This window comes from Heterodontus francisci, chromosome 5 (genome assembly GCF_036365525.1).
Source record: "Heterodontus francisci isolate sHetFra1 chromosome 5, sHetFra1.hap1, whole genome shotgun sequence".
Classification (NCBI taxonomy): domain Eukaryota; kingdom Metazoa; phylum Chordata; class Chondrichthyes; order Heterodontiformes; family Heterodontidae; genus Heterodontus; species Heterodontus francisci.
The window spans coordinates 155,987,994-156,014,139 of NC_090375.1; the positions used below are offsets into that span (position 1 = coordinate 155,987,994).

A 26,146-nucleotide genomic window follows, 5' to 3' on the forward strand; every position below is an offset into this window, starting at 1 on the left:
ATTGTCCCTCCCTGTGTCTGAAACCTTGCCTGCAGCTCTATAACCCCTTTCCGAACTCTCCATTTCACCGATGCTTCCCACTTGTGCATCTTGTTTCCTTTGGATAATCATTGATGGCCATGCCTTTAGCAACCCAGGTCCCACACTCTGGAATTCTTTCCTAAACCCCTCTGCTTCTTCACCTCCCTCTCTACCCTTACGACGCTCCTTAAAACACACCAAGCTTTCGCTCCCCCCTCCTAATATCGCCTCCTTTGGCTTGGCATCCATTTTTGATTACGCCTCTGAGAATCATCTTTGGATGTTTTTCTTCATTAAAGCCATCAGATAAATGCTGTTGTTGTTTGACCGGAATTTTTGGGGCATCAATCTGTGCAAGCATCCAGGCTTGGGCTGATAAGTGGCACGTAACATTCGTGCCACACAAGTGCCAGGCAATGACCGTCTCCAACACGAGAGAATCTATCCATTTCCCCTTGATGTTCAGTGGCATTACCATTGCTGAATCCCCCACTATCAACATCCTGGCGGTCACTATTAACCAGAAACTGAACTGGACCAGTTATATAAATACTGTGGCTACAAGAGCAGGTCAGAGACTGGAAATTCTGTGGTGAGTAACTCACCTCCTGACTCCCCAAAGCCTGTCCACCATCTACAAGGGACAAGTCAGGAGTGTGATGAAATACTCTCCACTTGCCTGGATGGCTGCAGCTCCAACAACACTCAAGAATTTCGACACCATCCAGGACCTTCAACATTTACTCCCTTCACCACTGACGCACAGTGGCAGCAGTGTGTACCATCTACAAGATGCACTGCAGCAACTCACCGAGGCTTCTTCGACAGCATCTTCCAAACCCGCGACCTCTACCACCTAGAAGGACAAGGGCAGCAGATGCCTGGGAACACCACCACCTTACTTCCTAACAGCACTGTGGGTGTACCTACCCCACATGGACTGCAATGGTTCAAGAAGGCAACTCACCACCACTTTCTCAAGGGCAATTAGGGATGGGCAATAAATGTTGGCCTAGCCAGCGAAGCCCACATCTCATGAGCGAATAAAATAAAAATCTGCGAACACTATGCAATAATCAGCATACATCGCCACTATTTTATTCATTTGTGGGATGTGTGCGTTGTTGATAAGGCCAGCATTTATTTCCCATCCCTAATTGCCCTTGAGAAGTTGGTGAGCTGCCTTCTTGAACTGCTGCAATCCTTGGGTGTAGGTACACCAACAGTGCTGTTAGGAAGGGAGTTCCAGGGTATTCATGCAGTGACAATGAAGAAACAGTGATATTGTTTCAAGCCAGGATGCTGTGTAGCTTGGCAGGGATGATGGAGAGTGTCTTCAGTGTGAAGACAGGACTTAGTCTCTACAAGAAATATGCAGTGGTCAGTCCTATCAATACTGTCATGGATAGATGCATCTGTGACAGATAGATTGGTTAGGATGAGTTCAAGTAGATGTTTCCCTCTGTCAGCTTGGTCAGTAGTAGTACTACGAGCCAGTCTTAGTGATGAACATTGAAATGCCCCACTCAGGGCTGGATCTTGTGCTCAGCCTGAAGATGAGTTTCATGGTGGGGGGGAGGGGGGCAAAGAATCGGAGCAGAATTGCCTGCCATGGAACCCGATGCCGTAATACCAGGTTCCAATTTTCCTGGAGATGGCGAAGTTCTTTGGCGGCACCTCCGCCACTCTGCGACGGGGCCTTACTTTAAATATGTTAAATACCTTTTTGCATTAATTAGAATGCAATTCACTATGATCCTACTAGCCATTCGCAATCTTCAGCTTGACATGTGGCTCTCACGTGATTTCACTTCCCCATCCTTGAAAAGCTGGCATCACCGAAGTGAGAGTCCTTGGTCCCTGCAAAGGTTAGGTACCTGCCGCCTTTCCCTTGCAGCCTGGCGGAGAATCAGCAGGGAGGCATCACTGAACTGTGGGTCCACCCTTGCTCTTGCACCTGCCATATTGGTAAAGGTGCCTGGGGGCATGTTTGCTGACATTAATCCACAATGAAGAAGTGTTGCTGAAATGAAATGTTTGTGGATGCAAGGTGAGAAAATGCAGAGCTGGCAGCCTTTTAATGATGGCGGCAGCACCTGATCCGACATCAGGTGACGCCGTTCATGGCATTGCCAATGCTGCCTTGCCATGTAATTCGCGAGGGAAACGCGTGGGATGGTCGACATTTTGCTCACCCGGCGGCGCGACTACAAAATCCAGCTCTCAGTGTGCATTTTGCATGCTAGTTACCCTTAATGCTTCTTCCAAGTGGTGTTCAACATGGAGGAGAACTGAGTTATTAGCAGAGGGTGGGGTGCATGGTATAGATGGTCATCAGTGGGAGGTTTCCATGCCCATGTTTGACCTGATGCCATGAGAGTTCCTGGGGTATAATCATGGCTGGGTGAATTTCTTTTTAACTTCTGCTTTAAATTTATCTCTTGTTTTCCTCTGTTTTTCCACTTATGTTATGAGTTGGCTACATCCTTCCTACAATGCCTGGTTCTCCAGACTGGAAGTTCAACCAATCGACCACAGGCCCAGTTGCCTTTCAAAGTAGCTTTCTAACCGGTTGCCAACTTGTCTGTGAATCTACTTCAACTAATTGGTTCCAATTTTCCCATTGCTCCCCTGACACTCTTGCTGAGAATGGGAGGTCACCACATTGGAGAACTGTGGCAAACGTTATGAATTAATGCACTCTATCACCGGATTACCTATACAAAATTCATTTAACCCTGCAAAGAGCCAATGTATCCTCATAAAATTATACTGTAAATATTGAAGTTATAAATTTAGAGTAAAATACTTCAACACAAAACTGGCCGGGGCTCAGTTTAAATGGCTTTTTTACAGAGAATTTTAGCTCGCACAACTAACACAGTGCCCATGGCAACTGTAACATAACAAACGCCCTAGTGGATCACTGACTGCACAGAGTACTCTGTTTATGTGAGGCATAAAAAAGACTTCTGACTCTGTGGGCTGAACTTTATGGAGCCGGCGGGGGTCCTGACGCTGAGCCTTAAAGGCGAGGCAAACCCTGCCTCAGCACTTTGGAGACCCCCTCAACTCTACGTAACGGTGCACGGACAATTAACTGTCTGGCGCCGTGGTCCCTGTCCCTTTAAGGACGAGGATCCCACCTCCCAGAGCTGCCAGCCAATCAGAGGGCTGGCAGCTCAGTAGTATTGGTAGCACCACCAGAAGTGGTGACCAATGCTGGCATGACAAGAGACCCGGGACCAGGACCAGCGCTGGAGCCCCAGACCCTAGGTAAGTGTGGTGGGATTGTGAGGGCCATTCTGCCAGGCCCTGGTGAGGAGAGGGGTGGAGGGTGGTTGTTGAGGGTTGGCAGGGGTGTTGTTCACAGAGGAGTGGCCTTTGCTGCTGGGAGCCATCTGTGGGCCCTCGGAGGAGGCCCTTCCCTGCCCAGCCCGCAGGGTGCCCGCCTTGTTTTACTGGGCGACCTCCCCATGTGGCAGACCCTCCTCCTCGCTGCTGGTGGAATACCAGTGACGGGATGAAGAGGCCCTTAGGTGGCTATCAATTGGCTACTTAAGGGCCTCAGTTGGCCTTTGGGCAGGATGGCCATCTTCGGCCTTTTCTAGCCCCGACAAAATCGCACGCGACTGGAAGGCGATGGGCACGCCACTCACTGCCTTCCGTCACTATTTTATGGGCCCCCCTTCCTCCCATCCTGTCTTCCAGGGGCTGATAAAATTCCAGCCTATGTCTCTGTGAATGGCATTTATTAAAAGTACATCGACTACTTGGAAAAACTGCTAAGGGCTGTCTACGAAGCTGGAAGAATTTTTTTTGCCTAACAATTTCATTGTGAATTTTGATTATGGAGGTGAATTGCTCAGTTGGAGAAACATGAATTTTGACTCCAAATGCAGAGCCATCTAGAGCACGAGTTTAGCAATGACATGGACACCTGTTTCTAGTTAATAGCCCGAGCCATTGAAAGAGCTGAAGGGCAGTGAGTGAGTTTGCCAATCCTTACAGTTGTCTTCGAGTTTCCAGGAATTAAAGATTAATCTTGCGGACACTGTTGTAAGCAACCTGGGAGAAATACCTTTGAGGTATTAAAAACTATGCATTTGTTTATCTTTCAACTTTTTTTATCATTTATACAAACATTTGAGGTAAAAGAAAAGGCTGTTTGACTAACAGTCAAGAATTATTCAATCGGGCAACAAGAGTCTGTTTGCTTTCCAATGGTGTGGGAAGTGGTTGCACAGCGAGGATGGACGTGTCTGGAGACCAGTGGCAGACGATGAGGGCATGATGGAGGCAGAAAGCCATGGGTAAAACCTCCAGCAATACAAGAGTTAGAAACCTCAACAGTGAATGATTCAGTTGGCTCTTGTAGATGCAGATGTTTGTTTGAAATAAAGCCTGACTTCTACTTAATGACTTAAAGAATCACAGAGGTAAAACAAGTAAACATCCTGAATTCAAAGCCAGCTTATCAGTGATCGCTACCTGCAGCTTCTGCAATAGACCCTTGGGAAGCAGATTTTGAAGTAAGATTTGGACAGATTTCACAAGGAAAACAGCTGGGAGGAAATACATTTGCCATCACCGTTATAGGTGTTCATAGAGATCTACAAAACAGAGGCACAACCTATATGAGAAAGGCTAGCTGCAGAAGAATAATTATGAAAGCTTCCAAGATTGTAATAAAAATCCAACTGGCTCACTAATTTCCTTTGAGCAAGAAATGCCTGCTGCCCCGATTCAGTCTTGTCTACATGTAACTCCAGTTCTACATTACATGGTTGACTCTTATTGTCCTCTTAAGTGGCTTGGCAAGCAACTGAGATGTAAATAAGTTATTACAAAGTTCAAGAATGAATAAAAATGCGGATGCATGATGACAAAGATGTCCATGAGCTCCTTGTACTTATTGTTGGAGCTGGTATTGCAGGAGGCAGGGGAGAGGGGTTTAAGAAGACAATTTGTAGTGAAGAGAAGCCAATGGTTATTGTTGCATCCTGTAATAGAAAGCAGTTTTAGCAGTGACGATCAGGATGCGATAGTCCTTTGTTGTCCAGCCAGTTCTGGTGATAAATGGCACAACTGGTTCTGCACCATAAACCTTCAAGGATGCCTCCAGTAGACTTAAGGGAGGGGAGATGAGGAATGCAATGGGGAAATGACCAGCATGAGAGAGTAATAGCTTCAGTGGGGAGCAGGGCATCAAAGGTAGAGGTGAGGGTGGCATGGAGCAGATCGGTAGCTGCAGAAATGTCACAGTGGATGGAGGGTCAAAGGCTAGACAGTTGGGAATTTTTAAATGTTGTTGTAAGTGACTGGGGGAGAGTTTTTTTTCTAAGGGATGAAGAGAAGGAAGTGGGGTTGGGAGGATAAAGGGAGATGTGAGTGGAGAAGGATACAAAAAGTGATCAGACATGGCCTTATCTGTGGTTGAGACGAGAGGTGTTGAGAGGCCACATGAGATGGCAAGGTCAAGGGGGTGTTTATATGGAGGGTAGTGTACTCGGAGGAGATAGGGTGTGATGAGTTGAGATGGAGGTCACAAGACTGAGGCAATTGATTTAGCAAAGGCTTCACCAAGAACCTCTGAGACTGGTTCCCAAGTTGGAAGAGCTATCCCACAGACAAGCCCAACGACTGACATTGTCATGCCCATTGAGGAGCCCAGCACAAATGTATGACAAGGATAACATGTTTGCTCATTTCTTTAAGCAAAAATTCTAATTAGATGATCCTACTTGGCCTCCTGTTAAGGTCTACACCAGCATGAATGCTAATTTCCAGTGATTTGCTTCACTTCATGTAGCATTAAGCAGCAGCTGAGTGCATTAGGCACAGTTAGGCATTTGGACCTTGTTAATACCCCTGGTTGTAGTGCTAAAGACCCATGCGCCAGTGATAATGGTTCATTAACTAAAATATTTCAGTGCAGGTAGGACACTTGCTATCTATTTGAAAATATGAAAGATTCCCCAGGTAAATGTAACCTGGCTGATTCCCGTTCTGTCAGCCTCCTCCCATCATCAGTAATGAAAGGCCATCAAGAGACACAGGGCAGGATTTTATTCTTCCCTTGGAGATGGATTGGAGGCATTGGGGGGGCAAACAAAATGGCAGGGGTCACCGTACCCAACGTTGCTTGGGCCCACTGCCATTTTGTCCGGGGTGGGGAAGGCTGAGGACAGCCTGCCCCAGGCAATTTTTAGGGGCCTCGTCCCACCTCCACTTCAATTTTATTGAAGGCAGAGTGGCCTGCCGCTGTGGGGAGCTACTGCCAGGTAAAGACTGGCAGCCTCCTAGCGGGGTGGGGGGGGGGCGGGGGGCCCTCCTTTGGCGGCAATCCAGGGCCCCTGAGGACCCCAACACCCCATTGCTGGGGTCTACCTCACTGACCCAGTGACCCCAACCCCCCTTACCTGTCCCGGAGTCTTCTCTTTCTTGAGCATTGCAGGGCCTCCCAGTGGCGCTGCCAGCCTTTTGACTGGCCGGCAGCTCTGGAGGTGGGAGCTTGCCCCTTAAAGGGATGGTGTCCATGACAGCAGGCAGTAAATTGGCTGCCCGCTGTGAAATTGCAATGGGGGCCCGAAAGAGGCCTGAGTCGGGTTCTCCCTTCCACCTTCCGGCCTGCTGCCGGGACCCCCGTCGCCGGAATAAAATCTGGCCCTGGGTCACAAATAGCCTGTTCAGTGACATTCGTTTCAGGTTCCACCTGAACCTCACAGCTCCAGCTATTGCTACAGCCTTGCTCCAGAAATGGATGCAAGAACTGAATGATAGAGGTGAGGAGAGAGTTGATATGGCACCAAGGTGTTCTCGCAAAACTGAGGTCAATAGAGGGGCAAATGAAAACCCTTAATGGCTGGAATTATACCTGACAACAAAGATGATTGTGGCTGTCCTCATTGCAGGAATTCCTCAGGGCAATGTTCAGGTCCATTCAGAATCCTCCAATAACAAAGCAGCACATGCCAAACTACAGTAGGTCCTGGACAATATCCAGGCTTGGGCTGACAAGTAGCAGGTAAACACTCAGACCACAGAAGTGTCAGGTATTAACCACCTTGAAGAAGAAAAAGCTCAAAAATCTCTTCTGACCTTCAATGGCACGAACATCGCCAAGCCCTCATTATCAATATCATGGAAATCATCACTAATCAGAACCATAACTGGACCTTATTAACATTGTTGCTGAAAGAGCAGCACAGAGGCTGGGTAACCATTAATGAGTGTCTCACCTCTTGATCCTCCAAAGCTTCTCCACATCTACAAGACTGAAGTCTGGAATAGGATAGAATACTCACCAGTTGCCTGCATGAATTCAACCACAACAACACAAAAGAAACTCAGCCTCCAGGACAGTTCAGTTTTCTTGATGAGTGCTTCTGTCATTGCACGTAATATCCATCCCTCCATCACTGGTCGACAGTGGCTGCAGTATGAACGATGTACAGGATGCACTGAGGCAACTTAATTCACTTCACTTTTCTACAACCTAAGAATAAAACCAGATGGGCCACCCGGCATCAACCTCGGCACTGGAAATGACAAAGGCACACCCTGCTTAGTCGACCCTGCAAAGTTCTCGTCACTAATGTCTGGGGACATGCCAAAATTGGGAGACCTGTCTCATAGACTAGTCAAGCACAGCCTGGCATAGTCATACTCTCAGAATTATACCTTACAGCCAATGTCCCAGACACCACCATCACTATCCCTTGGTATGAACTGTCCCAGCAGAGGTGGCAGCACAGACAGGAGGGAGTGGCCTGTGAATCCTCAACACTAACTTCAGACCCCATGAAGTCTCATGGCATCAAGTCAAAAATGGGCAAGGAAATATCCTGCTGATTACCACCTACTCCCCTCTCTCAGCTGATGAATCAGTGCTCCTTCATGTTGAACACCACTTAGAAGAAGCACTGAGGGGAACAAGGACATAGAATGTATTCTGGGTGGGGGACTTCAATATCTAGCACCGGGTGGCTTGGTAGCACCACTACTGACCGAGCTGGCCGAGTCCTGAAGGACGTATTTGTCAGATTGGGCCTGCGGCAGATGGTGAGAGAACCAACAAGAGGGAAAAGCCAACTTGACCTTTTCCTCACCAATCTACCTGTCACAGATGCATCTATCCATGACAGTATTGGTAGGAATGACCACCGCACAGTCCTTGTGAAGATGAAGTCACATTGAGGTGTGGCACTACCACTGTGCTAAATGGAATAGATTCAGAACAGATCTAGCAGCTTAAAATTGGGCGTCCATGAGGTGCTGTGGACCATTAGCTGCAGCAGCAGAATTGTATTCCACCACAATCTGTAACCTCATGGCTGGCATATCCCTCACAGTACCATTACCATCAAGCTAGGGAACCAATCCTGGTTCAATGAGGAGTGTAAAAGAGCATGCCAGGAGAAGCATCATGCATACCTAAAAACGAAGTGCCAACCTGGTGAAGCTACAACACAGGACTACATTCATTCTAAATGGCAGCGGCAGCATGCGATAAGCAGAGCAAAGTGATTCCACAAATAATGGATCAGATCAAAGCTCTGCAGTCCTGACACATCCAGTAGTGAATGGGGGTGGACAATTAAACAATTACCTGAAGGAAGAAGCTTCACAAATCTCCCCATCCTCAATGATGGGGAAGCCCAGCACATCAGTGCGAAAGACAAGGATGAATCATTTGCAACAATCTTCAGCCAGAAATGTTGAGAGGATGATCCATTTTGGCCTCCTCCTGAGGTCTCCACCATCACAGATACCAGTAGTCAGCTAATTCAATTCACTCGATGTGATATCAAGAAATGGCTGATGGCACTGGATACAGCAAAGGCTGTCGTTCCTGTCAACATCCTGGCTGTAGTACTAAAGACTTGTACTCCAGAATTAGCCGTGCCCCTAGCCAAACTGTTCCAATAGAGCCAGGACACTAGCATCTACCCAACAATGTGGAAAATTATCCAAGTATGTCCTGCCCACAAAAAGCAGGACAAATCCAATCCTGACAATCAGTCTACTCTCAATCGTCAGCAAACTGATGGAAGGTGCCACAGGCAGTGCTATCAGGTGGCACTTAGATAGCAATAACCAGTTTGGGTTCCGCCAGGGCCATTGAGATCCTGACTTCATTACAGCCTTCGTCCAAACATGGACAAAAGAACAGAATTCCAGACGTGAGGTGCGAGTGACTACCCTTGAAATCAAGGCAACATTTTACGGAGTGTGGCATTAAGGAGCCCTAGCAAAACTGAACTCAATGGGAATCAGGGGGAAAATTCTCCACTGGTTGCAGTCATACCTAATAGAAGATGGTTGTGGTTGTTGGAGGTCAATCATCTCAGCTCTAGGACATCACTGCAGGAGTTCCTCGGGGTAGTGTCCTTCAGCTGCTTCATCAATGACCTTCCTTTCATCATAAGGTCAGAAGTGGGATGTTTGCTGATGATTGCACAATGTTCAGTACCATTCACAACTCCTCAGATACCGAAGCAGCCTGTGCCCACATACAGTAAAACCTGGATAACATTCAGCTGTGGGCTGATAAGTGGCAAGTAACATTGGCACTACACAAGTGCCAGCCAATGACCATCTCCAACAAGAGAGAATCTAAGCATCTCTCCTTGACATTCAATGGCATTGCCATCGATGAATTCCCAACTATCCATCAACATCCTGGGGGTTACAAATGACCAGAAAGTTAACTGGACCAGCTATTTAAATACTGTGGCTACAAGAGCAGGTCAGAGCCTCGGAATTCTGTGGTGAGTAACTCGCCTCCTGACTCCCGAAGTTTGTCCACCATCTCCAAGACACAAGACAAATCTGTGATGGAATACTGTACACTTGCCTGGATAAGTGCATCTCCAACAACACTCAGAAGCTCAACACCATCCAGGGCAAAGCAGCCCAAATGATTGGCATCCCATCCACCACCTTAAACAGTCACTCCTTTCACCACCAGTGCACAGTGGCAACAGTGTGTATTTTTTAAATTATTCTTTTGTGGGATATGAGTGTCGCAGGCAAGGCCAGCATTTGCTGCTCATCCCTCATTATCCTTAACAACTGAGTGGCTTGCTAGGTCATTTCAGAGGGCATTTAAGACTCAACCACATTGCTGTGGGTCTTGAGTCACTAGTAGGCCAGATCAGGTAAGGAAGGCAGATTTCCTTCCCTAAAGGACATTAGTGAACCAAATGGTTTTTTCAAATAATCAATGATGGTTTCATGGCACCATTACTGAGATTAGCTTTCAATTCCAGAATTTTTTTCTATTAATTAATTAATAGAAGGTAATTAATATCAGCAGAGAAAAAGTATTGGACAAACTTCAGGGACTAAAAGCCAACAAACCTCCGGGACCTGATGGCCTTCATCCTAGGGTTCTAAAAGTGGTATCTGCAGAGCTAGTGGATACACTGGTTACGATTTTCCAACATTTCCTAGATTCTAAAATGGTTCCAGCAGATTGGAAGTTAGCAAATGTAACACTGCTATTCAAGAAAGTAAGGAGAGAGAAAACAGGGAACTACAGGCAAGTTAGCCTGGCATCAGTCTTCAAGAAAATGCTGGGATCTATTATTAATGAAGTCTTGCCACTGCACTTAGAAAATCATAGCTGTTCCAGTACAGCTACAACACTGGCATCGACACGGCAATGTGGAAAATTGTCCAGGTATATCCTGTACACAAAAAGCAGGACAAGTTCAACCCAGCCAATTACTGCTCCATTAGTCTATTCTCAATCATCAGTAAAGTGATGGAAGGTGCCATCGACGGTGCTATCAAGCGGCACTTGCTTAGCGATAACCTGCTCAGTGACGCTCAGTTTGGGTTCTGCAAGGGCCACTCAGCTCCTGATCTCATTACGGCCTTGATTCAAACATGGACAAAAGAGCTGAACTCAAGAGGTGAGGTGAGAGTAACTGCCCTTGACATCAAGGCAGCATTTGACCGAGTATGGCATCAAGGAGCACTAGCAAAACTGGAATCAATGGAAATCAGGGGGAAAACTCTCCACATGTTAGAGTCATACCTCACGCAAAGGAAGATGGTTGTGGTTGTTGGAGGTCAATCATCTCAGCTCCAAGACATCACTGTAAGAGATCCTCAGGGGTGCATCCCAGGCCCAACCATCTTCTGCTGCTTCATTAATGACCTTCCCTCAATCCTAAGGTCAGAAGTGGGGATGTTCGCTGATGATTGCATAATGTTCAGTACCATTCGTGACTCCTCAGATACTGAAGCAGTCCATGTAGAAATGCAGCAAGACCTGAACAATATCCAGGCTTGGGCTGATAAGTGGCAAGTAACATTCACGCCACACAAGTGCCAGGCAATGACTATCTCCAACAAGAGCGAAACTAACCATCTCCCTTTGACAGTCAATGGCATTACGATCGCTGAATCCCCCACTATCAATATCCTAGGGGTTACCATTGACCAGAAACTGAACTGGAGTAGCCCTGTAAATACCGTGGCTACAAGAGCAGGTCAGAGGCTAGGAATCCTGCAGCAAGTAACTCATCTCCTGACTCCCCAAAGCCTGTCCATCATCTACAAGGCACAAGTCAGGAATGTGATGAAATACTCTCCACTTGCCTGGATGGGTGCAGCTCCAACAATACTCAAGAAGCTAGACACCATCCAGGACAAAGCAGCCCGCTTGATTGGCACCCCATCTACAAACATTCACTCCCTCCACCACCAACGCACAGTGACAGCAGTGTGTACCATCTACAAGATGCACTGCAGCAATGCACCAAGGCTCCTTAGACAGCACCTTCCAAACCCGTGACTTCTACCAACTGGAAGGACAAGGGCAACAAATGCATAGGAACGCCATCACCTGCAAGTTCCCCTCCAAGTCACACACCATCCTGACTTGGAACTATATCGCCGTTCCTTCACTGTCGTTGGGTCAAAAACCTGGAATTCCCTTCCTAACAGCACTGTGGGTGTACCTACACCACATGGACTGCAGCGGTTCAACAAGTCAGCTCACCACCACCTTCTCAAGGGCAATTAGGGATGGGCAATAAATGCTGGCCTAGCCAGCAATGCCCACATTCCATGCATGAATTTAAAAAAGTATGAATCGACAAAGTCAACATAGTTTTATGAAAGGGAAATCGTGTTTGATTAATCTATAAGACTTTTTGAGGATGTAACTAGTCAGGTAGATAAAGGGGAATCAGTAGATGTTGGATTTAGATAACTTGGATTTCCAAAAGACATCTGATAAGGTGCCACACAAAAGGCTAGTACACAAGTTAAGAGTTGGGGGTAATATATCAGTGCGAATAGAGGATTGATTAATGTACAGGAAGAAAAGAGTAGGTATAAATAGGACATTTTCTAGTTTGCATGTTGTAACTAGTGGAGTGCCGCAAGGATCAGTGCTGGGGTCTTGGATGTTTGCAATCTATATTAATGACTTAGATGTATCTAAGTTTACTGACAATACAAAGCTAAGTGGGAATGTGAGCTGTGAGGAGGACAGAAAGAGGTTGCAAAGAGATATAGACAGCTTAAGTGAATAGTCAAGACGGCAGCAGATGGAGTATAATGTGGTGAAGTGTGAGGTTATTCATTTTGGTAGCAAGAAGAAAAAAAATAGAATATTTTTTAGAAGATAAGGTTCCCCACGGTAGGCTATTGCAGAAAATACGGAAGTATGGGGTTGAAGGTGATTTAGAGCTTTGGATCAGAAATTGGCTAGTTGAAAGAAGACAGAGGGTGGTGGTTGATGGCAAATGTTCATCCTGGAGTTTAGTTACTAGTGGTGTACCGCAAGGATCTGTTTTGGGGCCACTGCTGTTTGTCATTTTTATAAATGACCTGGAAGAGGGTGTAGAAGGGTGGGTTAGTAAATTTGCGGATGACACTAAGGTCGGTGGAGTTGTGGATAGTGCCGAAGGATGTTGTAGGGTACAGAGGGACATAGATAGGCTGCAGAGCTGGGCTGAGAGATGGCAAATGGAGTTTAATGCGGAAAAGTGTGAGGTGATTCACTTTGGAAGAAGTAACAGGAATGCAGAGTACTGGGCTAATGGGAAGATTCTTGGTAGTGTAGATGAACAGAGAGATCTTGGTGTCCAGGTACATAAATCCCTGAAAGTTGCTACCCAGGTTAATAGGGCTGTTAAGAAGGCATATGGTGTGTTAGCTTTTATTAGTAGGGGGATCGAGTTTCGGAGCCACGAGGTCATAATGCAGCTGTACAAAACTCTGGTGAGACCGCACCTGGAGTATTGCGTGCAGTTCTGGTCATCGCATTATAGGAAGGATGTGGAAGCTTTGGAGAGGGTGCAGAGGAGATTTACTAGGATGTTGCCTGGTATGGAGGGAAGGTCTTACGAGGAAAGGCTGAGGGACTTGAGGTTGTTTTCGTTGGAGAGAAGGAGGAGGAGAGGTGACTTAATAGAGACATATAAGATAATCAGAGGGTTAGATAGGGTGGATAGTGAGAGTCTTTTTCCTCGGATGGTGATGGCAAACAAGAGGGGACATAGCTTTAAGTTGAGGGGTGATAGATATAGGACAGATGTTAGAGGTAGTTTCTTTACTCAGAGAGTAGTAGGGGCGTGGAACGCCCTGCCTGCAGCAGTAGTAGACTCGCCAACTTTAAGGGCATTTAAGTGGTCATTGGATAGACATATGGATGAAAATGGAATAGTGTAGGTCAGATGGTTTCACAGGTCGGCGCAACATCGAGGGCCGAAGGGCCTGTACTGCGCTGTACTGTTCTAATTCTAATTCTAAAAAAAAAGATTCAACACTTCGAAGTGTTGATGTTCAGAGAGTCTTGGGTGCATTCATAGAAGGAACACAGAAAGTTAGCATGCAGGTACAGCAAGCAACTAGGAAGGCACATGACATGTCGGTCTTTATTGCAAGGGGATTGGAGTACAAGAACAAGGAAGATTTTCTACAATTGTACAGGGCTTTGATGAGACCACACCTGGAGTACTGTGTGCAGTTTTGGTCTCCATATTTAAGAAAGGATATACTTGCAGCGAAGGTTGACTGGATTGGTTCCTGGGATGGGAGGGTTGTCCTATGACGAGAGGCTGAGTAAATTGAGCCTACGCTCTGTGGAGTTTAGAAGAATAAGAGGCGATCTCGTGGAACATACAAGAATCTGAAGGGGCTTGATAGGGTTGACGCTGAGAAGATTTATCCCCTGGCTGGGAAATCTAGAACACAAGGGCATGGTCTCAAGTTAAGGGACAGATCATTTAGGACTGAGATGAGGAGAAACAAAAGGTTGTGAATCATTGAATTCTCTACCCCAGACAGTTGTGGATGCTCCATCATTGAGATATCTAAAACTGAGGTAGGTAGATTTTTGATCTCTTGGGGAATCAAGGGATATGGAGAGTGGGCAGGAAAGTGGAATTGAGGCAGAAGATCAGCCATTATTGTATTGAATGGCAGAGTAGGCTCGACAGGCCATTTGGTCTACTCCTGCTCCTATTTCCTATGTGCTTAATAACCTGGATCTCCCTTCCTAACAGCATTGTGGTATACCTCCACCACATGGATTGCAGTGGTTCAAGAAGTCGGCTCACCACCACCTTCTCAAGGGAAATTAGGGATGGACAATAAATGCTGGCCTTGCCAGTGATGCTCACATCTCATGAATGAATAAAAAAAAGACATTAAAAAGGATATCATCACTGGTTCAGTATCCCGCAATCCCTTATCTTATAGGAGCACCGCCATCACAAGGATTGCAATGATTTCAAGGAGGAGACTCTTACCACCTTCTGCTCAAGGCAGTAACTGTGACCGTGCCAATATTGACCACATTCTGCGAATGAATTTTTAAATACCCTACTTTTACGGCCAGGTGAGGAAGGGGTCACAGGCTCCCTCTTGCCTTTCCTCTTATTTGACCGCAACAGGGTTTATTTCTTTTAAACAATGGTTGTGCTTACAACCTCTGTGACGGTTTTACCTTTACTGTGATTGTGAAAGAACCAATGGGACAAGTTTTCTTGCGTTTAAACAAGAAAGACATAAGTTTATTGTACTTAACATTCTAACCCCGATTTTAAAAATAACAAAAACAGTATACACATTCATGCACACGTTCACACGAGAATCACATACACACAAATAGATTACAGAGGGAAAAATAGATTTGGTGATTGGATTAAAGTCCAGAATAAATGGAACTTAAATACACAGTCTGTGAAGTGGATGATCCGGTAGTCCTCGGCTGAAGCTGTATTCTTGAAGTCCTTGCTGGTCAAAGTGCACTTTGTGGTTGGCCTGCTTTGCTCAGGGTTTTCTTGAAGGCAGAATTGTAGTTGCTCTCTTGCCCGGGTCTCTGGCTGTAGCAGTCCGTTAGGCTTGAAGGGTCCACAGTCGCAGACAGTTTTCAAACTTGATGGTTTCTGGGGAGAGAGAGAGAGAGAGAGAGAAAGGTAAGCACACAACTTTCTCTGTTGCTGCAGTCTCAGTTTCTCCTTGGCTTCTGTGAGTGTAACAAAACTCCTGTTTTTGCAGAGATTGACAGATGGTCATAGGGTTCTCTCAATCCCCTTTGTTTTTAATGAGATACAAGGTTCAGAATTGGCTCCACAAGTTCCAGGATGCCAATATTTACATTCAGAAGGGCTTTCTCTTTCAAAGTCAATGTGTCAGGATGGCCTTGACTGTTGTGCTAATGAAGCAATCCTAGGTAATTCAATTACTTAAAGCAAGCCATTGTTCTGGGTCCAGGGCTTCTCAGACTTCTGTCTGCAGTTCAGTCTCCTGGTATTTCAGATGCAAGTTGCAGTGGCCATCTTGGCTGCTAGTTTTTAAAAAGTTACTGTAGGACTTTTCCCCATTAAAAGTCTAATGCAAGTTTCCAACCGATGACATTAATATTTCTCATTTGGCATAAGGGGTTTTCTTGACACTACGTTTTTGTATAATGATGCTTGCTTTTAGGGTGACCGTGGCAACATGAAGGTTCCTTCTGCACTTCAAAACTAGGGGTGGCACTGAGAGGAAATGCTCTTAGCAAGGGGGCAAGTAACCGAATACTGGTGATTTGTTTTATAAATTGGCCCTTTTGATATCATTGCTAATGATGTCTGTACTGAATTTTCATATTCTATGTTTGCCCATTAAAATGTGTTTGGCATAAAAACAAGAAATGCTGGAACCACTCAGCAGGTCTGGCAGCATCTGTGGAAAGAGAAGCAGAGTTAACGTTTCGGGTCAGTGACTCTTCTGTGTTTGGCAATGGACTCCTATGCAAATACTTTCTAACTTGGCCTGGCATGAAACTGTGAGAAAATGTTCCAAATTCTTGTCCTGTCTGGTCATTCAAAGATGGTCTTCCTGACTGGTGAAACTTATAAATTAGGTTAGAGTTCCTTGGAAGCCGCATTACACCGTTCTAATGGAATATGGGGAATTTGAGGCAAAGGTTTAGTTGAGCATTTGACAAGTTGTTTAATTCACATTTTCTGAGAGCTAAAACTCTGTAGAATGTCTGTAAGGTTAGGGTTGCAATCACTGCATGTATACTAATTTCTTAGGGATTTCTTGCACTTATAAAGGATGTGATAGCAGAACACCTGGAAAGCATAAACAGGATTGGGCAAAGTCAGCATGGGTTTACGAAAGGGAAATCATACTGAACAAATCTACTGGAATTTTTTGAGGATGTAACTAGTAGAATAGATAAGGGAGAACCAGTGGATGTGGTGTGTTTGGATTTTCAGAAGGCTTTTGATAAGGTCCCTCATAAGAAGTTAGTGTGCAGAATTAAAGCACATGGGATTGGGAGTAATAGATTGAGAATTGGTTGACAGACAGGAAATAGAGAGCGGGTCTTTTTCCGGTTGACAGGCAGTGACTAGTGGGGTACCGCAGGGATCAGTGCTTGGGCCCCAGCTATTCACAATATATATTAATGATTTGGGTGAGGGAACTAAATGTAAAATTTCCAGGTTTGCAGATGACACAAAGCTGGGGGGGAATGTGAGCTGTGAGGGGGATGCAAAGAGTATCCAGTGTGATTTGGACAAGTTGGGTAAGTGGGCAAATGCGTGGCAGATGCAGTATAACGAGGAAAAATGTGAGATTATCCACTTTGTTTGAAAAAACAGAAAGGCAGATTATTATCTGAATGGTGATAGATTGGGAAAGGGGGAGGTGCAACGAGACCTTGGTGTCCTTGTACAGCAGTCACTGAAAGCGAGCATTCAGGTGCAGCAAGTAATTAGGAAGGCGAATGGTATGTTGGCCTTCATTGCAAGAGGATTTGAGGACAGGAGCAAGGATGTCTTACTGCAGTTATACAGGGCCTTGGTGAGACCACATCTAGAATATTGTGTGCAGTTTTGGTCTCCTTATCTCAGGAAGGATGTTCTTACCATGGAGAGAGTGCAAAGAAGATTTACTAAGCTGATTCCTGGGATAGCAGGATTGACGTTTGAGGAGAGATTGGGTCGACTAGACCTATATTCATTATAGTTCAGAAGAATGAGAGGGGATCTCATAGAAACCTATAAAATCTAACAGAACTAGACTGGCTAAATGCAGGGACGATGTTCCCGATGGCTGGGGAGTCCAGAACCAGGGGTCACAGTCTCAGGTTAGAGGATATGCCATTTAGAACCGAGATGAGGAGAAGTTTCTTCACTCAGAGGGTGGCAAACCTGTAGAATTCTTTACCGTAGAAGGCAGTGGAGGCCAAGTCATTAAATATATTCAAGAAGGAGATAGATATATTTCTTAATGCCTAAGGGATCAAGGGATATGGGGAGAAAGCGGGAGCAAGGTACTGAATTAAACGATCAACCATGATCCTTTTTGAAAGGCGGAGCAGGCCCAAAGGGCCAAATGGCTTACTCCAGCTCCTATTTTCTATGTTTCTATGTTTCTTTTACCGAGAGGTATTGCTGTGTTATGCGGGAGTACATAGAAGGGGAACTTGAGGAACAGCACTGTAAAGAGATTGAAAACTGTTACCATTCTGAGGTTTGTTTGTTTTGGGAAAGAACAGAATCTGTATTGTCTGAAGGGTTTGACTGAATAAGTCAAATTGCTGCTCAAAGAAGCACTTGATCCTTGAAACAAAGAGTTTACATTGATACAGCATCTTTCAGACCCCAAACACTTCAAGAGCCATTGAATTACTTTTGATCTGTAGTAATTTTGTTTTCTAGGCAAATTTGCACAGAACAAGGTCCCACAAACAGCATTGAGAGAAATTACCAGTTTATCTGTTTTGTTTGTTTCCATGTTCTTCAAGTAATTCCATAATATCTTATAGTTGACCTGACCAGGTAGCTTTAATATTTGTGACAATGTAGCACCCCCCTCTGTACGACACTGTAATGTCAGCCTAGATTATCTGGTCAAGACCTAGAGTGAGGCTTGAACCGTGATCTTCTGATTTAGAAGCTGCTACCGGTGGGCTAAGCTGACATATATGACTAGCTGTTATATGACAATGTACATGGTTTGTGTATTTTTATGTAAACAATTGAGATCTTGACGTAGATAGACACTCAAATAAAACATAAAATTGAGGGTCAGGTGGAATTTTTGTAGAATTTTTCCTTAGGAGATTACATAGTTGGTGTCAGGTTTTTAACAGTGTCAATAAAACATGCTATACCAAATGAGTATTTTTAATTAATTGGTTGGAAACCCACATTAAACTTTTAAAAAGGAAAGCTGGGATCCTATATTTAACTTTTAACAGCTGGCAGCCAAGATGGCCACTACAATTTGCATTGCAACATCTCACATTCCAGGACATCGAATTGGAGACACGTGTTTAACAAGGCTCCTATCCAGGACAATGGCTTGGATCACTGAGTAGATTATCCAGTATCACTCTTGTTAGTGGAATAATCAAAGCCATCTTGGAGCATTCACTATTGAAGACCTACCTACAGGGAGGTCAACATTGAAACAGTGAGACCCAAGAGAGATTGAGAATTCCTAGATTTGAATCTAATTAAATTGCAAACAAGGGTATTGGACAATCATGTGACCACCTCCCTATCTGTAAAAAACTAGTAGCCTTTTGCTATAAGGGGCAAGACCCTGAAACTTTGAGCAGAACCCATGGTGGGGTTGGGGGGGGGGGGGGGGGTTAATCTCTCTCTCTCTCTCTCTCTCTTTCTCTCTCCAGGTGACCTTGAGGCATTCAAAGCTTGCCTGCTGGCTGAACAAGATCTAAGACAAAGACCTCAGGTACAAAGACCACCTGCTCCACTGTCTCCAAGAATATCTACCAACAAAGAACATCAGGAGTCCAGATTCAGCTGAAAGACAATTGATTTAAAAGACACCACAGACTGTATATTATTTTTATTTGTTCTGGACTCTAATCCAACCCAAACTATTCCTCTCCATACAGTAATCCATTTGTGTGTGTGATTCTCATGTGTACGTGCGAGTGAGTGTGTAGCATTGTTTATTATTTTATCTAGATCAGGTTTTTGATTAAGTACAATAAACTCAGTTATGAAAGCTAAACTCCAATGTCTGTCTTAACACCTGAATATACAATATGTACCTTGTGACAGCTGATGACCAAACCAAGTGCCTTTTAGTCCAGTAATTTGAGATATTTAAACAGCTATTCAACCAATTCTGTGCTGCTGAAAGCAGGGGTCAAAACATGTTCATACACCGACAGCTAGGTTATTTTAAAACAAGTTTAAAGGCTTGTGTTATGTAAACTCATTTTAAAATGGAGAAATCACTGAGGGAATGTCTCAATTTATATGCACTGTCACGTATTACTTTCACTTGGCACCCAAACTCAGTGACATGTTGAAAGTTGCCAGACATTTGCTTCTGTATAAATGTCACAATTCTGCACCATCCATTTTGAATCACATTGTTCCAGAAATTGTATTGAGGGGAAAACAGGCAAGAAAATCCAAGGACTCTCCAGACATCAGCACTGTACGTTCCTCATGAATACAAGAGTACAATGTAATGGGGCTGAGTGATAATGGCAAAAACAGGATGCTGCTGACCCATATACAATAGTTAGTAAATACAATGTAATGGATAGGTTTAATAAACCTTCATCTTTGATGAACTGTCTATGATTCCTGAACAAAATCCATGCTGCTGTTGCAGTCTTAAAAACTGTCGGGAAGACATAGTAAAAATTTATTATGTTTCAATGACCATGTTAGAAACAGTCATTAACTGATTTTTTTTGCTGCAAATTGGATTAAAGGACACATTTTACAAGTATGTCAAAGATCAGTAACTGCAATGCGCATCATTTACTATCCAGTTTGAGGCCACATAACCTGAGTGGCCAATGTCATTTGAAAGTTGTCTGTGTCATAGAATTACATTACATTAAAAGTGCACCTTTGCTAACAGGTAAGCAATTTGGCGTGGACATAAATTGGTTAGTCTGAAGTACAATCTTACAGATAGTGACTAAACATTTTGTAATGGAATAATGCATGCAGTAACAACTGCTCAACTTTTTGCAGCATAACTTTTTGTTAATTATCTTGTCAGAGCTGAATCAAAATCAATAGTGATAAACTGAGATATAGACATAACTGAATTTAAGAGAATCGCTTTTATTGGAGGAACTGAAGGGTGATCTTTATTTGTAATTGCGTTTATCTAATTTTGTCACTAGTTTTGGTGAGTAAATGACATTTTGTCCATGAGAGATGTTGTTGTTACTGTATTTTAGAATCTAGGACCTAGTTTAACAGCCTGTCAGGATGAATAAACTAGTCTTGGCTACCTCTGTCTCTCTCTCTGTCCCTTCCTGTCCCACTCAATCCTCTCCTTGAGTTTCATAGTATATTACATCAATTTGCACTCCTAACACAGTGTGAATCCACAGAGGTCATCCAATAAGGTCCATCTACCATCCCGTCACATGGTGTAGCTAGCTGGATTCTGTCAACAAAAGTAATTCATATTGGCATTGCATACTGTATTGCTTGCTAGCTAGCTAATACAGTTGTACTGCTCTCCAGGGATGTGTGTGTGCTTAGCTATTTTATTTATAGGGAGAAATGTATTTTAAATTGGACTGTGCTTTGTGGCATGAGTTTAGTTATGCACTTTATATAGAGATTAACTACCCCATGACCATGGATGACTTAATAATATTGTCATGGTGCAACATGATGGTACCTATCCCTGGCTGAAAGGTCTACTGGAGATTAAGGAAACATAGAAGTCAAAGAATCAAAAATTCCCAGGGGTAAAGACTTCATTTTGGGAGCAATCGGGAAATTGGACACAAATTGTGCTTGAAATTGTATTGTTTTTCCAAGTGAATTTATGCTTCAAGTGTCTGCCCAAACTCATTTGCATAATTACGAACATAAAATCTTGCATGCACCAGTGCAATCGGTCAGCATAATAAAACTTAATTGTTTATCTTTTAATGCAAAGAAAAAGTATTCATTGCATTTAAAAATGGTAACCTGATACAGTTTTTTTAATACAGTTGAAAATGAGAGGCCGCACAAAAAATAAGCATTATAATATGTGTCTAGTTCTCCACCTGTTGAGAAACCTGATTTTAAATGACTGAAAATGACTTGAAAAAGCTATATTGAACCATTTAGTAGTTTCATTGGTGTACACCAGTAAATTTCTTAAGTACATAAAAACATAATTCAGCCGATTGTGGAGACTCTAGCCCCCAGACTTCGATTGCCAAAGGTCCCTAATCCTATACTGGCAACAGTCTAGCATACACAGTGGCTATGAAATTAGTAATGTTGATGCAATGATCAGTGAGTGTCAGGTGTGTATGATACTGCACTGTTATCGTCACTTTAGTGGGCTCAACAACTGTTTTATTTTGTAGGATCTGGTTGTAATGGGGGCACCTGGGTCATACTACTGGACTGGCACAGTCAAAGTTTACAGTCTGAAAGATGGCAAGTATTATCACTTTGAAGATTCAACTATTGGGTCCAGGCATTACCGTTACCTTGGTAAGTAAAAGAAACCTTTCAGCAACTTGTAGTGCACAAGTATAAAAGACCTGACCTCTCAGTGGTAATCCAGCAACATTTAGTGAAAGATGATTTTTTTCTCTGTTTTCTTCTGGTGCATTGCACTCCAAGTTTAGAGTTGCAGCAAAGCAGTTTTGGCTTCCGGGCATTTTAAAACTGTGAAGTTAAAATCAGGCCAAATTGAATTTGAAGAGAAGAAGAGTGAGATTCCCTCAGGGAGTCTCACAGCACTGCACTCCAGCGTCACTGGGGAGGTAGCTTTTCCAGTTTGCCATCTGCGTGATAATCGGATGGGTTAAATTCAATGAATATTGTGTGGGGATTGTGGGATGGTGTTCTGCCACTCAACTTACTTTCTCTGCTAGGTCCTTAACAATTTACAGACACTTTGGAAAAAAAGTCACAGAAAAAATTATAGAGAGAGACATATACCATTTGTTACTTTTCCTCACAAATTAAGGGATGGAACATTGAGTTTTCTAAGGTTGCCATGTATTGGTATTTAAAAATGCCAAACAGGTCATGCCAGAATCATACAGCTTGTCAGGCATTGGCATTAGGACAATGAGCTTGTTTTTAGTACAAAATGTACACAGACATGTGTTGTGATATTGCTTTAATACAAATTAGCATACTATTGAATATGTAAATAGTTTAGTAACATCATCATAGGAAGTGATGCAACTTAACATGTGATATAGTAGTTGGAGTAGTGTTAGTCAGCAGGTAACATGTGTAATGAAGAGGTCTCCTATCTAAACTCTGGACAACACTGAAAGATCAATTAAGAGTCAAGGTCAACTTTAGAATCCATCGACTCGAATTGATGGTCTATAGACAACAGCCCAAAGAAACTATTGTCCAGTTTGTCAGTAGATGTCGAAACAAATTCAAAGATTGTGATTCCTCAGAGAATAATGGAGCTGACAATCGCATCAACTCCAATTGAGGCATTCCAAAAGGATCTACTTGATAAGAAAAAAGAAATGACATCGACAGTCTACTTGAAGATGGCAGAAAATTCAAAGCAATAGCTGTGTGCGGGCAATATATGCAAGTGTTTGGAGCAGCAACAACCGTAGGTATGATAGCTGAGGTACCTTGACAGGGCAAGGCGTGCGGCAAGTGTGGTCTAATTCATCAGCCATGTAACTGTCCTCATTCAGAGATACCTGTTGAAAATCTGGCAGTGAAGAGGCAGTCTGATTCCACAGAAAGCCACAGCCCAACAAAAGCAGATGCCACCTAAGTGACATGGATGAAAAGAGTTCACCAAGTACCATTTCAAGCACAGGCACATCCACAAGGTAGGCAGAGACCTGCACAGCAAAGAAAGCACTGAAAGAGGCAAACTCAAGCTAGAAAGTGAACAAGGTTTCCATTCAGTGACAGCCATAAAGCACATGGATGCAATCACACAACTGGAAGCTTTCACCACAGTAGAAATTGTATGTCCTAACAAAAGAGGCAAGCACATGTTAAGACTGAAGATAGATACTGGGGCAAGCACCAACATTTTAGCACTGTGGATACTCAATGACATGTACCTAGTGAAGTGGGAGTCTATGTTACTCACCGCATATAACGGTTCACCAATCTGCTGCGTGGAAACATTGATGTTGAACTGCAGATATGGAAGTTCTGCATGGTTGCCACAAGTCTTCTATGTTGTTTATACCAGTGGTCCAGCTGCAGCAGGACTACCAGCGTGCAGTGAACTTCAGATCATGACAAGTCACGAGATCAGTAGAGCACCAATGCTAGATAATCAAAGCAAGTGTGACCCTATTGAGTCTATTCAAGATTTGTAACAGAAAAGGATTGACTTGATACTCTGGGCAGTTTTATAGGAAATGCGTTCTTCATCTGAAAGACGTCACAATTCCCTCCAGGAACCACCACGGAAGTGCAGTGTCCACATAAAGGACAAATTTAAAGGCCGAGCTTGACACAATGGAATGACAAGGGATTATTTGCCGTGCTCAGCAACATGCTGATTGGCGTAGCTCTATAACCACAGTAATTAAGAAAGATTGTACGATTAGAGTATGCTTGGATCCCAGAAGATTAAATTGAGCACTCAATAGGTGTCCTCACAAGATTCATACTTTAAAGGAGCTCAACCCAAGGTTTGCTAGGCCCAGGATTTCTCAAACTTGGATGCAAATCATGGATATTGGTCCATGCACCTTTCCAAGAATTCACAGGAACTAACAACATTCAGAACACCTTTTGGGAATGTTTTGCTTTCTATAGTTACCATTTGGTCTGTCAGTGAGTCGAGACCTGTGCCAACAGCATATGGATTGTATTACTGAGAGTGTTCTGGCTGTGTTTGTGTTGCAGATGACCTAGTGGTCATGGGAAATACCAAACAGGAGCATGACAAGAATCTTCACATTCTAATGGAGACAGCTGGAAGAGAAGGTCTCATGTTTAATAGCAAAAAATGTGCTTCTTCAGTTCAATCTATTCTGACACTAGAATAGGACCAGCTTCCAGTAAAGTTGAGGATGTACAATCAATGCTTACTTCTCAGGATAAAGAAGATTTACAGAGATGTTTGGGCCTGTTTAACTTCTTAGCACCAAAGATCTCTAATTTCTGTGAGAAAGCATCATCACTGCGTGAACTTGTCGAGAAAGATATGCCATTCCTATGACATGAGGATCATCAGCATGCATTCCATTTGTTAAAGCGGTCACTTACTGCAGAAGAATCTTTACAATGCTAAAACTCAAGGAAAGAAACTGCACCCAAAGTAGATGCTTCACAAAAGGGTCTTGGAGCATGTTTGTTACAGGAAGGTAGACCAATTGCATTCGATTCTAAAAGTTTGCCACCCACTCAGGTGAACTATCCAAACATAGAACGAGAAACATTGGCATTACTGTTCGGTATCACCAGATTCCATATGTACCTGTTTGGCCAACACTTTGTTGTCAAGACTGATCACAAGCCACTAGCAATGATTTGACAAAAAACACTCACCAGCGTGCCACCACAACTTCAAAGATTGCTAATCAAAGTACAGGGGTACAATTTTGAGGTCCGATATCCAACCCCAAGAAGACAGAAAATATACAGTTGGATGTCCAAGTTGACAAAATAAATGTGGAACTAGAAGATGTGTACAACATTGACTTATTGCGATTTGGACAGAACAAACACGAAGAGCTCCAAAGAGAGACTTCCAGAGATCCTGTCCTCAGGGCATTATGGCAGCTCATCATCAATGGATGGCCAGATACCATGCAAGAGGTTCCCACAGATCTCAGAATCTTTACTCTTTAGAAGAGTAAGAGGCGACTTGATTGAAACGTAAGATCCTGAGGGGTCTTCAATGGGTAGATGTGGAAAGGATGTTTCCCCTTGTGGGAGAATCTAGAGCTAGAGGGCATTGTTTAAAAATAAGGGGTCGCCCATTTAAGACAGAGATGAGAAGACATTTTTTCTCTCAGGGTCGTGAGTCTTTGCAACCCTCTTTCTCAAAAGCGGTGGAAGCAGAGTTTGAATATTTTTAAGGCAGAGATAGATAGATTCTTGAAAAGTCAGTGGGTGAAAGGTTATTGGGGGGTAGGTAGAAATGTGGAGTTGAGGTTGCAATCTGATCAGCCATTATCTTACTGAATGGCGGAGCAGGCTCGAGGGGCCTACTCCTGCTCCTAATTCATATGTTCGTATGTTTTGGCCATATTGTGATGAATTAAGGATATCAAGTGGAGTCATTTTCAAGGGCAGACAAGTATTGATACCAAAAAGCGCTTTGTCAGGATATCCTTACCCAATTACATCAAGGTCATCTGGGCTTTGAAAGATCAAGACAACTTGCATGTAAGGCAGTTGATTGGCCAGGGATCAAGAACAACAAAGGACAAGCAAGTGAGGATGGGCATCAGCCGAGTCAACACAGAGAGACGTTCTAATGATGTTCCATCACATCCATGGTCACAAATAGCTACTGACTTATTTACTGTCAGAGGTGATGACTTCTTACTTATTATCGACTACTTCTCCAAATTTCCTATCATTCACCAACTGAGGGACACATCAAGTGCATCAGTAACAAACACGATGAATGCAATTTTCAGTCCTTTTAGTTCCCCGGAGGAGATAGTACCAGATAA

At 43.8% G+C, this 26,146-nt stretch overlaps 1 protein-coding gene across 2 annotated transcripts in view; it reads left to right on the plus strand.

The window, feature by feature from the left end:
* Nucleotides 1-26,146, plus strand: part of itga9 (integrin, alpha 9) — a 550,508-nt gene that overhangs the window by 80,409 nt on the left and 443,953 nt on the right. For both annotated transcript variants that reach the window (XM_068032283.1, XM_068032284.1), the window contains one exon: nucleotides 21,869-21,998. In XM_068032283.1, coding sequence (XP_067888384.1) covers nucleotides 21,869-21,998 — 130 coding nt within the window. The remainder of the gene's footprint in view (nucleotides 1-21,868; nucleotides 21,999-26,146) is intronic.